General features: G+C 54.0%; 1 protein-coding gene across 7 annotated transcripts; it reads left to right on the top strand.

Annotated features, from left to right (window-relative positions):
* Nucleotides 1-8902: 8902 nt before the first annotated feature.
* On the top strand, nt 8903-15421 carry LOC138100734 (uncharacterized). Of its 7 annotated transcripts, none has more exons than XR_011146898.1 (7): nt 8903-8989; nt 9111-9214; nt 9942-10155; nt 10948-11143; nt 11236-11370; nt 12213-14592; nt 14730-15421. XR_011146898.1 is itself a non-coding variant. In XM_068998593.1 (7 exons), the coding sequence occupies exons 3-7, from the start codon at nt 9984-9986 to the stop codon at nt 12352-12354; spliced, it is 654 nt and encodes a 217-aa protein (XP_068854694.1). In that variant the 5' UTR covers nt 8903-8989; nt 9111-9214; nt 9942-9983; the 3' UTR covers nt 12355-13221. The 7 variants fall into 7 exon arrangements, 5 of the variants coding, with proteins under 5 accessions (XP_068854694.1, XP_068854696.1, XP_068854697.1 ...); XM_068998593.1 differs by lacking the exon at nt 14730-15421 and adding an exon at nt 10206-10345 and having other exon boundaries at nt 9942-10024; nt 12213-13221; XM_068998595.1 differs by lacking the exon at nt 14730-15421 and adding an exon at nt 10201-10341 and having other exon boundaries at nt 9942-10024; nt 12213-13221.
* Nucleotides 15422-16658: the final 1237 nt, after the last annotated feature.

Genomic DNA, 16658 nt, shown 5'->3' with positions numbered 1-16658 from the left:
TCCAGCGACTGGAGAGGAAAAGAAATCAGCCCAGTGCTGCAGAACCTTCCAGAAACTCCGAGGACACAGCCCGGGGCCCCCTGGAGCCATCGAGGACCACTCCAGGCCAGGCAGAGCCAGGGCTCCGGGCAGCGTTGGGCTGGGAGAACTCCCGTGGCGTTCGCGATTTTGGGAGGCCGCAGCCCACTCGTGGCCACCGGTGCCCGGAGGAGGCGAACACCGGCCCTCTCCAAGGGCAGCTGGAGCCAGGGTGGCTGGCAGTGTCAGTCTGGGAGAAATCCCGGGCCTTTCACAATTCCGGGAGGCGGCAACCCAATCCTGGGCGCAGGCGGCTGGAGGTGAAAGGTTTGGAAAAACCTGAAAGGCAAAAAAAAAACCCCAAACACACAAGGTTGGAGCCATTCCACACACACACACTCACAGGCAGGCACAACCTCTCAGCCCTGGGCCCAAAATTCCAGCTTCCTTGAAGTAATCCTCAATTTGGCAGAATTAAGCCTGGATTTCTTGAATTTTTATTTATTCATTTTTTAACTCTCGATCCAGCAGCCTCAAAACCCCAAATGTCTCGGGTTTGTCCTCAATCTGGCAGAATTAAGCCCGGATTTCTTGAAATTCTTTTAAACTCTCGATCCAGCAGCCTCAAAACCCCAAATGTCTCGGAACCAACCCTCCGTTTAGCAGAATTAAGCCCGGATGTCTTGAATTTTTGAACCCTCGACCCGGCACTCTTAAACCCGAAATTTCTCGGATCCAATACTGGGAAATTCTTGACTCCCCTCCTTCAAGGAGTCCAATCCCTCCCCTGAAACCCCGTCCCAGTTAAACCGGGGCTTCTCCCACTCCTTTTATCCCTCACCTCGCCTCTTTCCTGCCTGCTTCCCTCGCGGCACAGCAGAGCCGCAGCCTCAGGGGCTCCGCACTCGCTGCGCAGCTCTGGGGTCACCAGCCCGCGCCTCACGCACACTTCCATCCCCTTATCCCCCCAAAAAAGAGCAAAGAAAAAACACTCACCTTTCTCGGAGCCGTGGTGCACAAGGTTTTACGTGTTTAATTCTCTCCGGGAGCCTTTTCTCCCCTTTCTTTTCGCTGTGTCTCCTCTCTTGCCCTCCGGGTGTTTGGCTGCGAACCCCCCGGACCCCGCTGGGATCACAAAGCGAGGCCGCCAAAAGCTCCCCGGGAGATCCCAGAGCTGAGGCTTTATCCCCACACGGGCCACCAAATTGTGAAAAAAGAGGTTTATTCTTTGTAAAATTATAATGAAAGTTTAAGAAAAGGGACAATCAGGAGACAGCAGCACAAAGGGCGCTACGGCCGGGGCTTGGGCAGAGCCAAAGGCGCACCTTGACAGCCAAAAGATCGGCTTTAAAAGTGCAGAGTTTATTTTTATTCATCGCCATCACACATAATTCATTAAATTCTTTGGAGTTGCTGAGTATCATCCGATCAGTCTTATCTTTTTCCTCGGCTCCATTCCGTCTGGTTTCGGGTTCTTTTCTTCTGATAAAACTTTCCAGGAATGTGAAGAGGCCCCCCCCATCCTTCCCAAACTGCAGCCATTCTACAGCGTTTACAGAACCCAGGCAAAGCTTTTCTCACGTTAAGGAACAGGAAAAAAACCAACACCACCATCCATCCATAACAATGACGGAACACGTGAAGAGCCAACATCACCATCCCGTTCAGAACAGAGGGATCAGCCGTGATCCGCCGGGAAAAAACACATCTGAGCATCAGCAGAGGAAAAAGCAGCTTTTTCCTGCTGTCTGCAGGTCAGAGCTCTTTAAATTGGGGCTGTCAAATGTCCCTGGCCACAGGAGATTGGGGAAGCACAGGTGAAGAGAAAAAATCCTCTTGATTCCCTGACGGATCCCTGAGCTTGGGCTGCTCCAAAATGCAGCCCCAGAAAAAGAAGAAGCAGAGAGAGGGAATTTGTGCCTGCAGGGAGGGGCCTAAAGCCTCCTCAGGTTTTCAGCTCAAAGCAACTTTCTTTTTCATGGGGCCATAAACAGATTTTGAACTCCCTTTTTCACCTTCCTTCCTTTGTCCATTGTTACCTTTCTACCTTTGTTTGTTTGTAACTTTGAAACTTTCCACCTTTGTTTTTCTCCCCATTTTTACCTTTCTGCCTTGGTTTGTTTCTAACACTCTACATTTCCAACTTTGTGCCTTTCTAAATTTGTTTTTATTTTCTAACTTTTACCTTTCTAACTTTGTTTCTAACCTTCTTGTTAGAGTGGAGGCTCCTCTGGCCTCAGGCCCAGAGGGAAGCCAAAGCCTTAGGTTTGAATTGAAACCTTTGGACAAGCTGACATCCATGAAGCCACAGCAAAGTGCAATAGAACTACGGATTTTTAACTTTTAGTAGAAATAGATGCCAAGTGCCTTAATCATGAAAAAGCTGTAGCAGAGATCTTCAGCACAGCTCTTGCTGCAGCAGTGTTACCTTTTCACAGAATTCTTTACTTTAGACAAAATCTAGATTGAGTGGCACTGTTGCCATTTTTTAGATGGAGTGTTCACATAAACACTAAGAGCTGATAGAAACTGTAGATGCAAATCTGTGTAACACAGATGTAACACTTGTGTGAGGCTTACGACTGTTAGAATTAGACCAGGGTGGGTTAAGAAAAAGAAAACTAGAATCGTGTGTGAATCTTACTGGTCAATTAACAAATATAATCCACACTTCTGTAAGCAAAAAATATAGGGTATGGAGCATATAGAAGCAGCTGGTTTTGCCTGCTGCTGCTGCTTGGCTTTATCATGTAACCCCATTCAAAGTCTGCCTTCAAGACAGCTGTGAGACTGTGAAATCAAGAACTTAGCAGAACAGCAGCCTCCTCTGCTCTTTCACCCTGGTCTGAGAAGGAAGGGTACCCTGTCAAAAGCTCAACACTCGCCTTTCTGACTTTGTCTCTAAATGTCTACCTAACTTTGTTTCTAATTTTTTTTTGTTTCTACCTTTGTTTTTAACTTTCAACCTTTCTACCTTTAGAAATTTGTTCGTTTCTTGTATTGTACCTCTTTGTTTGTTTCTAAATTTCTGCCGTTGTAACTTTTTTTCTAACTTTTTACTGTTTAAATTTCATTTGTTTTTAACTTTTTACCATTCCTCCCAGGGAGGGATGTGTGCAGAATACCAAAACCTGCTAAGGTCTTCATTTTGACATCTATAGACAAAGGCGATGGATTTAGATGTAGATTCATTTTGAAATAAGCCAGCCCTCTCTGTCTACTCTGTTGCATATAGGAATATAAGAAGCTGGGACTAGAGATGAGCAAGTTTTGAGCATAACGAGGCGGCGTTTTTCTGTAGGAAGGGAAGAAGCGAGTGCCTGGCGCCAGGAGCCGAGAGGCTCGGGCTGCAGGAGCTGCAGAGCGCCCTGAGCCGGCTTTTGCCTCTGCTCTGTCCGTGCCCCGCAGCGCGGCCCGGCCCCGGGCTGAGCTGGGCGGCGCTGCTGCCGCCTGGTGGCGAGAGCGCGGCACTGCCGGCCCCGGCACGGCGCCCCGGCGCTGCTGCCGCCCGGGGCCGGGGGAGCCGAGAGGGCGGCGGCCTCGGTGGCTGCCGAGCGTGGCAAGGGCAAGGAGCGAGCGGGGCCGCGTCTGGCAGCGGAGGGGAGGGGCGAAGGACGGTTCGGAGCGCCAAGGGACACGGGCGTGCATGAGCGGGGCCAGAGCGCTGCAAAGGAGCGGGCGCCGTGCGGGGCGGTGACCGCGACGAATGACAGCGCGGGGGGCGGCCCGGCGGGGCCGGTTTTGCCGGGCAGCAGAGGCGCGGTCGCAGCGCGACACGGGGCGGGGAGCACCGGGCGAGCACGGTCGGAATAGAGCCGGCCGCGTGCCGCTCTCAAGGGGGCGGCTCGGAAAGGAAGGCGCAGTTCGGCGCTTTCGGGACGGCGTAAGTGGCGTTTTTATTCGAACCTGCCAGGACCTTGCAGAGGGTGGGTGACACTTCCGCCACACTCAAGATGGCGGACGCACTAGGCCCATAGGAGAGGTGTCCCTGCCGATGCCTGCCGCTGGTCGCGGGACCGTCGCCCGCCTCCGGCGCCGGTGACCCCACCACCCGTGTCCTCGCACCGGGGACCACGGCGGAAAATCGCGCGGAAAGCGCGGGGCCGGCGTCGGAATCCGGGCCGGATTCAGGCAGCTGAATAGACAGAAGCCCTTGTGAGGGGCGGGGGCCTTGTGCGTACCACACTAAAGATGGCGGCTCGACCGGAAGTGGCTTCTGCCAGCACCCAAGATGGCGGCAAAACCGGAAGTTAGGTCATCGCCACACTAAAGATGGCGGTCGTTTACGCTGTTTTCTGACCTTCTCAAGATGGTGGCAGGGAAGGCCCCCTCTAGCTGCGTCTATTCGGCTGCCTGAACGCGACGCCGACACCGACGCCAGCCCAGCGCTTGCACGCAATTTTCTGAGGCGTTTCCCGCTATGCGGACACCGACTGTGGGGTCAGTGGCGCCTGGGGTAGGCGGGAGCATTCAGGCAGCCGAATAGACGGAGCGGGGTCCTCCACCGCCGCCATCTTGAGAAGGTCGCATCGCCACATTGGTGTGGTCCCGGTAATTTCCGCCCTTCTTCGCCCGACGCGGCAATGGCGGGGAGTCCGGGGAGCAGCGCTGCCGGGCCGGGGGCACCGGGGCGGGTGCTGCGGGCTCGGAGGTGAGCGGGGAACGGGGACAGTCCCGAGCGGACGGTGGGGGCCGCGGGGGATCGGTATTCCGGCCCAGGGATGGGTGTCCCGGGACAGGGGTGGGGGTCCCGGCCCAGGGATGGGTTGCTGGACTATCTAATAAGATTATATAACGATCATACAAGGAGAACTATGTAAAAAATCCTCCCTTGTTACCCTTCTCCCAGCCCCGCTGTGTTTTCAGGATCCTGGGGGCAGAGTTTGGGTCTGGACAAGGCTCTCGGGCACAGGGTGGGATTCTTGGGGTGCAGGGCCAGGATTTGGACTCGATGCTCCCTGCGGGTCCCTTCCAGCCCAGGGAATGCTGCGATCCTGTGCCTCTGGGGGTGAAATAAAGGGGATCGGTGGGGTTTTTGCCCGCTGTGTTCACGGCCCCGCCGGCTCCGGGCGGGTTAAAGGCGCAGCTGCCCCGAGACAGCGGGACCGGCCGGGGCTGCTCGCTCCCGGTGCTGCCGCCTTGTGGGGAGAGCCCGGCACTGCAGCCCGGAACGGCGCTGGACACGGGATCGGCGTGGAACAGCAGCCCAGGGAATGCTGAGGCGTCCCAGGGAATGCTGAGGCGTCCCCTGCGGGGGCACTCGGCAGCAAATCCCTGATGTTGAGCGGAAAAAGGAAAGTTCTGGGTTAGTGGGAGGAGGTTTCTGGAATGGAGTTGGGACAGGTGCTGATCCACGCATGGAATCACGGGGTGGTTTGGCTTGGAAGAGCCACCAAGATCCTTTACGCTCTGTTTGTTGTCCGATTCCACAGCAAAGAACATCCAGAACTGGCACCTCACCCTCACGGACAGCAGGAATGTCTTCGATAGTTCTTGTTTTGGAATGGGAAGGGCCGTTGGGAGCTCTGGCAGGAGCAGGTAAGAACAGAAATGGGATCATTCCGGCTGCTGCTGGAGGTGGTTTTCTGCTTTCAGGCTGTTCTTCTGACTGATCCTTTCACAGCACTGTTCTAGGGCACATTTGAGGGTAATTCCAGGAATTTCAAACCAGATGAAAACTGGTGGGGAAAAAATGTGAACCTGATCCATTTCTGGTAATTCCAAGCTTCTCCCACAACACCGTTCCAGGGGAAAGCTGATGAAAGGGTGAAGATGCAGAGGAGCAAGTGCTGTAAACCCCCCTGGCACTCTGACAGAGCAGACCTTGCAGTACTCGCAGCAGATCTCTTGGAGAAAGTGTGGGATGGCAAGGTTTTCCAGGAAAGCAAAAGGAGGGCAGAGATGAGGGAATAGCTGAAAGCCTGGGGGAATTGAGAGGGGCCACAAGAACTGTTTGTGTAGGAAAATGGGAGTTTGGGGGCTAAATTGGAGTTTCTCTCTGGGGCATCTTTGAGGGAAAAGCTGAGGTGCTGTTTAAGGGAGGGAATGCACATTTTTGGGGTGGAAAAGGTTTAATCAATATTGTAGAGGAAGTAAAATGTTGGGGGTAAAAGTGGATGCAATCTGGAGGGGACAGAATGAATATTTTGAAGGCAAAATGGGGAACTCAGTAGTGGACAGAGGGGGAACATTTTGGAGGCAACACTTGACAAACTCTCTGGGGTGGAGAACGAAGACATTGAGGGAAAAATGAGGTGGTGAGCAGTGGGCACGTAGGGAAGGTTGTGGGGGTAAATCTTGAGAAAAGCCCCGTGGTATTCAAGAAATTCTTGGAATCAGGACGGAGGAATTCAGCGGTGGAAAACCAGGGGAATTTTGCGGGGGTAAAACTTTAAAAGATCTAAGAGTTGAGAGTGAGTGTTTTTAGATGAAAAGGATGTCTTGTTGAAGTTGGGCATCTGGATTGTGGCATTTATGGATCAGAGGGTGTGTTTCCAGAAAGTAGAAGATAAAGAAGACTCCCAAAGCCTCGGTACCTGTGTTAAGAAATCCCTGCCAGGGAAGAAAGGTACCTAAACCTCCTAGAAGTAGGGACTAATTAGCATGGGAAGGGAAAAACCCAGCCCAGTGGGAGAGAGCAGGCCGGGTAAGGGAAAAGAAGGATGCCCTTAAGAAGAAGCAGGGAGGGGGAATTTCTCGGTTTGCTCAAATGTATCAAAAAGTTTGGAATCTGGGTCTGTGTGGAGGCCAGGATTTTCTCGGCCACATCCAGAGCCCAGCACTAGGAATAAAGTAATTCCAGGCTTTACCACGCCAAAAATGCAGTAGCAGAGAGTTCTGTTGTCCCGAGGACTTGGGGGATATTTGGCAAAAATTTCTGGGGGCCCAGGCTGGACCGAGCTTTTCACACTCCCCGGATTCACGGGATCGGGGATTCCAGCGTGCCCTGCACGGGTGTTTCAGGGAAGTCCCAAATCCGTGTGAGCACGAAGCAGAATCCCCTGGGAGCTGAAGGCAATGGGATATTTCTTGGGAATTTTGAAGGATTAGGTGAGTCCTCAGTGTTAGGTTGGAATGAACGCAAATTGTCCGGGAGTTGCTGGTTTAGGGATGGCCAGGTCTGGATTTGGATTTGTGGGCACCGAGCGTTCCTTGTGTCAGCTTTAGGTCTGGGTTGGTGGGAATTGTCGGAGAAAAGAGAAGGGAATTGCAATGCAGAGCTCCATTCCTGGAGAAAGGATCAGGATGGGAGAGGAAAGGCTGTGGAGCTGCTGGGAGCTCCTGGAGACCAAAAGGATCTGAGGTCCGGAGGCAAAAGCTGTGGAACAAAGCCTGAAAAGGGTGCGGGGTGGGGCGGGAGGGGGAGGAGGGCACCGCGGGGGGTGGGGGGAAAGAGGGAAAGGATCCCTGCTCCTGGAATCCAGCAGGGACCAGGAGAGGATCATTTTCCATCCACTGCTCTCAGTGGAATCCTAATAAGGAAGGTCGAAGGAAAGTGATTCATTTGTTTGTTCCTAGGTTTGGAATGAAAGGTGCTCTTCCAGAGGGGAATATTCACCTGTTAAAATTCTGTTGGATCCAGGAAAAGAGGGAGGCAGCAGCTGGGGAATGAACGGGTGGATTTTTGGTGGATACAGACAAAGGCATGGGCAGGGGCACTTAGGTAAAATACACTTCATGGGCAGCACCAGGAAAAGCTCCAGCTGCCCACTTTTCCAAGCTCTGACATTCCAGAGGAGTAAGCAGTGGTCAGCACATCGCTCTCTAGAATTCCTTGGATGGCCAGTGCTTTGTTGGGAAGAGGTGACATTTGGAAAGGATCAAATCCGGGGATATAATTCCTGATAGTGAGGCCCAGGTTTTGATATCCTTCCAGCACCCGAACGCAACAGAGGGAATCCTGGAGGAGGAGGTGGAAAACGCTGTCGCTCCGTTGGTGGAATTCCTGGGAAATGGAAAGCAGCAGAAGCAGCAAGAACAGAGTTGGAAGCAGGCTCCAGCCGGGTAAGGCAGCCACCAAATCCTTTGGAATTAGAACTGGGCAGGGGTGGGAAGAATTAATTCTTCAATTTGTAGCCCATGGATTCCTGAGCAGGATCCTGGCAGGGACGACTGCAGGGATCGGCCTGGGGACTGTTCCCGGCTGGGGGCAGCGAGGCTTGGAATTGGCTGGAGGGAAGAAAGAGGGATCCTTTGAGCACAAGGATCAGCTGTGAAATGTGGAGATGGCATCAGACAATTCCTCGGGAGGGTTCGGTTCCTGGGCCAAATGGATCTCCTGCCTTGTGAAGGAGCTCAGAGATCTGGGAAGAGCCCAACCAGCGCAGGGAATGGACTGGCAGATAAAACTGCTGGGGAACGGTGGGGAAAAGCATCCGAACAGGGGGCCTCGTTTTGTACAGGAATGGTACAAAAAATATCCAAAGAGCAGGAATCCAATGGGATTTACATGTTCCTTGGAGACCACATTCCAGTGGGAAGTCTGAGAGACGGTAACAAAACCTAAAAAGGCAAATGAGCCTAATCTGCTCAAAGCCTCCAATGGCCACATTCCCTGGCATTGCTGAGGAATTCAGCCGAGCTCCAAGCAAAAGGTGAGCCCCTATGGAATCCTTTCTGGGAGACCCTATCCAGCTGGGACTCTTCCTGGAGAAGGCCATGGGATATGGGTTATCCCAGGTCCAGAGAATATGTCATTTCCTGGGGAAAAACACTTGGATCACTGCATCACTTATTGTTTTAGGCTCACCAGTCACCCGGGCTATCCAAGTCCGTCCTCCCCAGCGGGGAGAGCGGGAGCATGTCCGGACATGGAGAATTTCTGGGAGAGCCCGGGAGAAGGAAGAAGGCTCCAGCTTCACAGATCTGTGTCATAACCCATCCTGTCAGCTGCTCCTGTTTGATCCTGGTGGATTGGGCCTCTTGGATTCAACCTGAGCAGCGCTAATTGCTGGGAATGAAGCAGCCTTTGGTACTTCTTTTCCACGAAACCTCTCCATCCTGCCCTTCAATCCTGTTGCAAACACGGGAAAAACCTAAAACTCCGTTTTTCCCCCACTCTCCCCTTCACTTTGCCTCCTCTTTTCTTGCAGGCTTTGGGCTATCCAGGCTTGGATGTGGATTAGGCAGAGCACCCTGTAAGCTCAGCTCCAGGTGGGATTGCAGCGGTGTTGGAAGCACCAGGGATTCTCCCAAGGTTTGGTGTGAGGAGCTGGTGTGAGGGGCTGGGATTTTGTGCACTTCTGGGTTTTTTTTTTCCTGAATGCCTTTTGGGCGGGCTCAGAGAAAAAGCTGAAAACCAAAGAAGCTGAGGGGGGTTCCCAAATTCCTTTCCAGCCCTTCAGAGGAGGCACAAAGCCACGTGCAGCTGAGGAAAGGGATGTGAGGAGAATGGCAATAATGGAGCCTCGGGACTCTGCACTTCATTCTTTTCACGTGTTTGGAGGTGCAGGAAATGCCAAACCCCGCAGGAATTCTGTGTCTGTAACATTGGGTGCAACCTCTTGAAACCCAAGTGCTCAGAGTGGGGTTTTCCCAAGGGTAAATCCCGATGTGACATGGCAAAGCTTCAGTGAGGATTTCCAGGCTTGACTGCACAGCTTTTGGGAAAGCTCAGGAGCCAAACAATATCAGATTTCTATGGGATTTGGATCAAACGTGGCGTTTAAATGTGGGACAGCTCAGCTCCCCGGGTGAGAAAGTGCTTGGAGTAGCCAAGCTGAGCCATTTTTGAGAATTCCAAGCATTGTGTCCTTATGCTCCTTAATACAGCGTTTAAATAATTGATACTGAATGGAAACAGTATCAGGGGGATTTGTTAGAGTGGCAGGGATGTTTTTTCACCTGGCAGTGTGTCGGGATAGTCAAGACTCCTTATGTCAGAATTAATTGCTCTTCCTTCTTTTCCCTTTTGTTCTTTCTAGATTGTGGCTGAGTGGGAAGAATGTTTGGGATGAAGAAACGAAATGCCCGAGGGAAGCTTCGTGTTCCCGTGGGGCTGCTTTAGGTACGTGCAGGTTCTGAGCTGCACCGCGACTTGAGGCTCCCACAGAAGCCTTCCGAAGCTGGAAGGGCCGGGAAAGAGAATTCCAGGAGAGGTGTGGGAAGCGCTTTCTGCCAGGTCTGGGCAGCGTTGAGGTGGGAATGACTTCAAAGTGTTCCTTGTCCCTGTCCTGTTCCCAGCCCAGGACGAAGTTGGTGTTCCCCGAGCGGCTGCAGTTCCCTGGATGTGGTGGGAGGAGGTCTGTGCCGGGGAGTGGGAGAAATGTCCCCGCCCGGTGCCGTGTCCTTGGCGGGCAGAGAGCGCCGGTCGTGGCAAGGGAGGTTTGTGAGTATGGAATCAATCCTAGCTCCTTTTTAAGGGAGTGTTTTAATGAGTCATCAGCGGGCACCCCTTTTAGCCAGGTTTAGTTAAGTTCCTTTTGCACAGGTTTCATGTTGCTTTGATGGTGAAGTCACCAAACCCTGAAGTTTGCTAAATTACCCCTGAAAAGCTTTAATGAACCAATGCTGAGGGAACTGGGGATTGGATATCTGGGATCTTATGGCCCTTTGAGGCCATGTTGGGTTTACGCCCTGATTTTGGTGCCAAGGGAAACTCCCAAGTTAAGAATAATCCAAATATGAAGCACTTCTCACAAAACTCAGCTTTGCAAACCTTTATTTGGGCTAAAAAATAAGAGATGGGAATGCCCTTGGCAGAAAAGCAGCTGTGAGGCCCAGCAGGCTTCAAATGCCTGTCAGCAGGAGCTCCAGGAGAAATGGCTGCTGGCTCCGGGCATCCTGGGCTTCCCAGGCAGGTTTTGTACTGGATTGCAAGGCAGTTTTCCTGCCTCTGGGGGGTGGCACCTGCATCCCACTGGAAAGGGAAAAATGTGGAGAGAGCGCCAAGCGGGAAGGCGGTTGCTGATGTGTGTCCTTGGATTGCAGTTCCTCCCGGTGGGTCTGTGCTGCTGGAAGTACAAAGGAGATCAGTCCTGGAGTACGTGTGGGTTCGCCGGTGGGGCTTGGGAGAGACGCTGGACGTGAAATTCCAGGGAAGTTCCCCTTGCTGGAGTGAGAAGCAGTGGAAGCAGTTTGCTGTCTGCTTCTTCATCCCCTTCACCTCAGTCCCCTGGGGCTCCAGGTAATCCCCTCTCACCTTTGCTTTTCCAAGGGTCTCTAAATGAGGGCTTGAGCTTTGGTGTAGCTCCCTTTTACAGGGAAGATCTGTTCCAGGAAAGGTCTCCTGGTCTGGACTGATGGCGTTGCAGGAAGAGCAGGAAACCCCACAGCTCCTGTGGCTCCCTCATCTGATTTGGCTGCAGGCCGCAAGGCTCATTCCCAAGTGTCATCCCCTGGCTCCGTGACTCGGTGAGGTTGTGTTCCCCCAAAGGCCAGGGGCCGCTTTGTGTTGCAGTTCACGAAAGTCCAGCTCGGTGGTGCTGGGTTTGGTTTTTGTGTGCCATGAAGGCACTAAAACTTCCCCTCCTTCACTGGCACAGCCCTGGAGTGGGAGCAGATTCCCCTTATCCCAGAGTTATCCCGCTCCTGCCCTGGATCCCTGTGGTGCCGTGTGTTCTCCAAGCTCACAGCACTGCTGGCCCTAAACAAGAAAAACAATCCCTGTTCCTTCTCTTCTCCGTCCTTGATGTTCCCAGGCCCTGCATCTCCCTGGCTATTCCCTGTGTGAGTCTTCATCTCCATCCCACCTTATCCTGATCAAATAAGGGCCTGAGATGTGTTTAGCAGCAAATGCATTCTTGTAAAGAAAGCCAAGTGCAAAGAGCATCCAGATGCAGAGAAGTCTTTAGAAAAGCACTCCGGACGTGCAAATGAGGGATGTGTCTTCCTGCATCTCCTGTTGTTTTGCTCTGTCAGGTTTTGGAGGGGTTTCTCTCCGTGATTTCCTGCGATCCAGGTGCGTCCCTTCCTTTGTCCAAATCCAGTGCCAGAGGATTGAACAGCTGATGAAGGGGGTCTGGGATGAAAATGGTTCTGCTAAAATGAGGGAAACAATGCTGGAAGAGAAATGAGCATCTTTTTAATGCTTGGAATAAAAGCGCTGGAGAAGGGCACTTTTTATTTGATATGGTGTCATTCTCCTTTTTTTTCCATGGATAAAACTCCATGGTGAGCCATCAGAGCAGAAATATGAAATGCAGGAGTCTTGGATTCCACAGTGGGATTAACTTCCCTTTTCTGCTCTCTTTCAGGACAGGAGCAACCACTGAACTCGTCCCATCTTTGGGACCAGGAGCTTTGGTGTTGGAGCAGCCAAAGCCAGCTTGGGCCCCCCTTGTCCTGCCCGTGGTGTGGATGAGTGGCAGGCTCCTCTTCTCTTCTGTGCTGGGGTGAACTGCCTAGGGAATGCTATTTCTGACAGCCCGGTCCTAGCCATGGCTGCTGGAAAAAGGCACAGGTGAAGAGGCAACTGCCAGAGTTCCTTGGGGATGATGGAATTGTGGTGTTTGGCTGTGCCCAGAGGGGCAGGTTGGGCATTATTTGCGTGTCTGAGGACTGGTTTGGGTGTTGGGGAGCCCAGGGAGCTGAGCTCTCAGTGCATTCCCAGCTCTCCCAGGGGTGGGAGCTGGTGCAGGGCTGGGTGACAGCCTCTGGTTGGGCTTGGGGCAGGCACTGGCCCCGGCACAGACACGGGGTGGTTTGGGGACGCTTGGGGAGCAATGGGAGGAAAATGAGGGATGGTGCTGGGCAGAGTGATCAGCCTGTGCTCGTGTCAGTGCAGCTGTGCAGGGCACTGGGATCTGGGTAAAACTCCAGCTCTCCTGGTGTTCAGGGATGCAAGGTCTGAGGGACTGGATTTACCTGGGGCTTTCCAGGCCAGCAGGAACAAGAGGAAATGTGGTGCCAGAGCTGCGTCCCATTAGGTTGCATTTCCCTCTTTCCCATTTCCATTTCCTCCTCCGTGCAGGTGTCCCCTACAGCCCATGAGCACGGGGCCGGTGACAACTCCCTGTCTGTAGAGGGATTCCTTATGGAACAAGGGCATATGATACCCCTGGAAAGATTGGACAACCCAGGGTTGCTGAGGAAAAGCCCCTGAACAGGCCCCTGACTGCAGGCAGCCCTGAGAGTCCTTGGCAAGGTATACAGCTGCCCAGTTCCCCCTCTGATTAGAGGCCATCTAGAGGGACTGGGCGTGAATCTTTGCAAAAGTAGATATAAGTTGGCATAGTTGAACAATAAGGGGAGAAGGATGCTTAATCGTATCGGGGTACGTGTCGTTTATGCGGCCAGCCCTCCGGACTCGGTCCCTAACACCTGTCCTCCTCCTGTCCCCCCGTGCCCCTTTTGTTGGACAAGTCTCAAATGGCAGCGCACATTCCCAAAGACTGTCTGCTTCCTTAAATCCACGGACCAGCTAGTGTTGTCACTGAACAGCTGAAATGAGCTTTCAGAGCCTAGAAACTAGCAGGAGTGACAAACAAAGGGATTTGAATCTGGAAATAGGTGAGTTCCACCCACGTGCTGCTGCTGCTGATGCAGAGACTGGGGCTCAGGGCGTCTGCGCAGCCCTTCCCTTTGGCACTGATCCTGCACTAGAATGTTGTGTTGTTGCCAAACCGGGCCTCAAACCAGGAGAAGGTAAGGCCTGACCATTTGCCCCTGAACCTGGCACACCCCACAGTGTGTTATCTGGAGAGTGTGCCTCAGCTGGTGTCACTTGAGTTTCACCAGAGTTGCAAGTTGGCTCCTGCTCTGGGCAATTCTGAGCGACCATCGCATCAGTTCTGCACTAAACACCGTTTAGCCAGACCCAGAGATTTGGCCACACAGTGACTTCTGAACAGAAAATCCAAATGCAGGAAAAGTGCTTGGACCATGGACGGGCCTGGGTCTTTGTGGGTCACTGTCAATCCCGGCCCTTACAGTGTCTCCTCATCTTTCTTCTAGGCTCCCTTCAGGCACAGGAGCCCTTGCTCACTGGTGGTTTTGACTATTCTCTGTCAAGGAAATGAGTTGAATTTCCTTGTCAGATCTAGTAGGCTTTTATACTCGGGCTTCTCTGCTGTGGGATTCATACTCAGAGACTGGTGTTTGTGTCTGGACACTTCCAGAAGGTGGATGTTATCCCTGGATGTATAAAGAAAACGCCTATCCATCATCTCTTAGGCAATGAGACTGTGCAGGTGACTGGCATGGCAGCCTTTCCACCAGTTCACCGGTTGAGCTGGTGCCAAGGTGAGCCCAGTCTCTAAATTTCCCTTGCATGCCTCAAGGCGTGCATCGTAAGATTCGTGCTTGTTGGAAGGACAGGATTGAGCCGGTCTCCCGTGCAGTGAGTGTCAGGCGACGTTCTCTTTGCTGCACATTGGTGACTCCAGGGGGTTCTGGAGTAATACAGACATGCTGGCTAGAGAAGGCACAAAAGAGTGCTTTCCTTTCAAACACGGGAACTGGTGAAAAAGTGTGGTTTGTCTCTCACTGCCTGCGTTCCCTTCAACCCAGGGAGGCCGTATGGAGCCGATGACTTCCTGCCTGTGTTGACACGTGTGCTAGCCCAGTGTGATGAGCTGGAGACTGAAATCGAATACATGACAGAGCTGCTGGATCCATCCTTGCTGTGTAGAGAAGGTAATGGATTTTTTTATTTTTACTGGAACTGCCTGAAGGACCAGCGAGGGGACGTTCTTCCTCACAGCACAGTTGCTGTTCCCCTTGTTTAAATAAGAATGCTGTTAAGGCGAGACTAATGATAGGGATGTTGATAGTGTAGCAGGAGAATGTCCTCATCATTTGCACTGCTGCATCTGGGGGAGCACTCGGATGGTGGAGCATTGCTTAAAGGAGGTGCCAAGGGACGAACCTTTGTGCCAGGCAGCAGCAGGTGAGCCACGGTGTGGATTTGCAAGGGGAGGGTGTCTTTCTTCTTTTCCCTTTTGATTTCATCTTGCCACACCTTCCCCAAGTGCCCCCAGAAAAAAAGGGGGGTTACGAGGACAGAAGGAGTTTAAATTGAGGGAAGAAGCCCCGTTGTCCCTGCTTTTTAAAGGTTTTAATTGAGGTAAAAATCGCCCTTTTCCCATCATTTGAGAGATTTGAGGGAAGCCCCTCTCTTTCTGATATTTTGGGGGATAAAATTGAAGGGGAGAACCCCTTTATTTGCCATTGTATTTGCTTAAATTGAGGTAAACACCCCCTGTTGCCTCAGTTCCAGGGGCTAAACTGAAAGAAACTCCAGCTTTTCCAGCATTTGAAGGGTTTAGATGGGGGCGTGCCGCTGCATTAACAAAAGTTAGAAATAAAGTTTATTTTTCTTTATAGCTTAAATTTAAAAAAGCAGCAGTAGCACTTTTAATGCTCCCTGGGAGTAAAAAAAAAAAAAAGTTTTACATATAGAATTTTTACTCCCAGGGAACATTAAAAGTGCTACTGCTGCACCAGACTTATTATTTTTCTTCTTTTTATATATAGTATATAGGGCCCCTAATTAGTGCTCCAGCTGGAGTAAGCAATTGAATTGATTAATCAGTACCTAGCTGCTCCCATCTGGAGCACTAATTGAATTAGGTAATTGGATACCACCCACACCTATCACTCATCCTAAGCTCCACCCCCCACACATGCACCACCGCCCCCCTGGCCCCCGTCACACCCCCCCGGCGCCGGTCACCGCCCCCCTGGCCCCCGTCACACCCCCCCGGCCCCGGCTCCGCCCCCCGGCACCGCCCCCGCCGCTTTCGTCACGCGGCTCCGCCCCCCGGCACCGCCCCCGCCGCTTTCGTCACGCCGCTCCGCCCCCCGGCGCCGCCCCCTTCTTTCGCGCGCGCGCGCAATGCAGCCCCGCCCCCCTCCCCTCACGCCGCCCCGCCCCCGGCTCCGCCCCCTCCTTCGCGCGCGCGCGCAATGCAGCCCCGCCCCCCTCCCCTCACGCCGCCCCGCCCCCGGCTCCGCCCCCCTCCTTCGCGCGCGCGCGCGAAACGTAGCCCCGCCCCCTCCCCTCACGGCATTTCCCGCCCCCGGCACCGCCCCTCCGCCAGTCCCGCGCCGATCCTGCACCTGCCGGCACCCAGAGCCCACCGGTCCGGCACCCGCCGCCGCCTGCAGCCACCCGCCAGCCCTCCGTGAGCCTCCGCCGCCGCCTGCAGCCACCCGCCAGCCCTCCGTGAGCCGCCGCCACCCCCCCCACCGCTCCCGCACCGCTCCGCCGCCTCACACCCCCCCGCCGCTCCCCCCTCCCGCCATTCCGGGTCCCCTCACAGCACCCCGCCACCCCGCGCCGCCTCACGGCAGCCCCCCCCGGTATTCCGGACCCCCTCAGGGTACCCCCCACCCCTCGCCGCCCGCGGGTCCCCTCACGGCAACCCCCGCCGCCTCACGGCAGCCCCTCCTGCCATTACAGCCCCCCTCAGGGTATCCCCCGCCCCTCGCCGCCCGCGGGTTCCCTCACGGCACCCCCCCACCCCGCGCCGCCTCACGGCAGCCCCTCCCGGTACCCCGGACCCCCTCAGGGCACCCCCCACCCCTCGCCGCCCGCGGGTCCCCTCAGGGCAGCTCCCCCGCCATTACAGCCCCCCTCAGGGTATCCCCCGCCCCTCGCCGCCCGCGGGTCCCCTCAGGGCACCCCCCCCACCCCGCGCCGCCTCACGGCAGCCCTTCCCGCCATCGCGACCCCCCTCAGGGCAGCTCCCGCCCCTCGC

The sequence above is a fragment of the Aphelocoma coerulescens genome, unplaced genomic scaffold (genome assembly GCF_041296385.1).
Source record: "Aphelocoma coerulescens isolate FSJ_1873_10779 unplaced genomic scaffold, UR_Acoe_1.0 HiC_scaffold_138, whole genome shotgun sequence".
Lineage (NCBI taxonomy): Eukaryota > Metazoa > Chordata > Aves > Passeriformes > Corvidae > Aphelocoma > Aphelocoma coerulescens.
The sequence above is the reverse complement of the archived record's forward strand: the minus strand, read 5'-3'. Positions and strand labels throughout refer to the sequence as shown.

Bases quoted from the DNA above. Each gene is read 5' to 3' on its own strand.
- LOC138100734 (XM_068998593.1), top strand. From the start codon at position 9,984: ATGCCCGAGGGAAGCTTCGTGTTCCCGTGGGGCTGCTTTAG. The intron at 10,025-10,205 runs GTACGTGCAGGT...TTCCCAGCCCAG, and splicing joins TTCCCGTGGGGCTGCTTTAG to GACGAAGTTGGTGTTCCCCG. The intron at 11,371-12,212 runs GTGAGGTTGTGT...GCTCTCTTTCAG, and splicing joins TCCCCTGGCTCCGTGACTCG to GACAGGAGCAACCACTGAAC.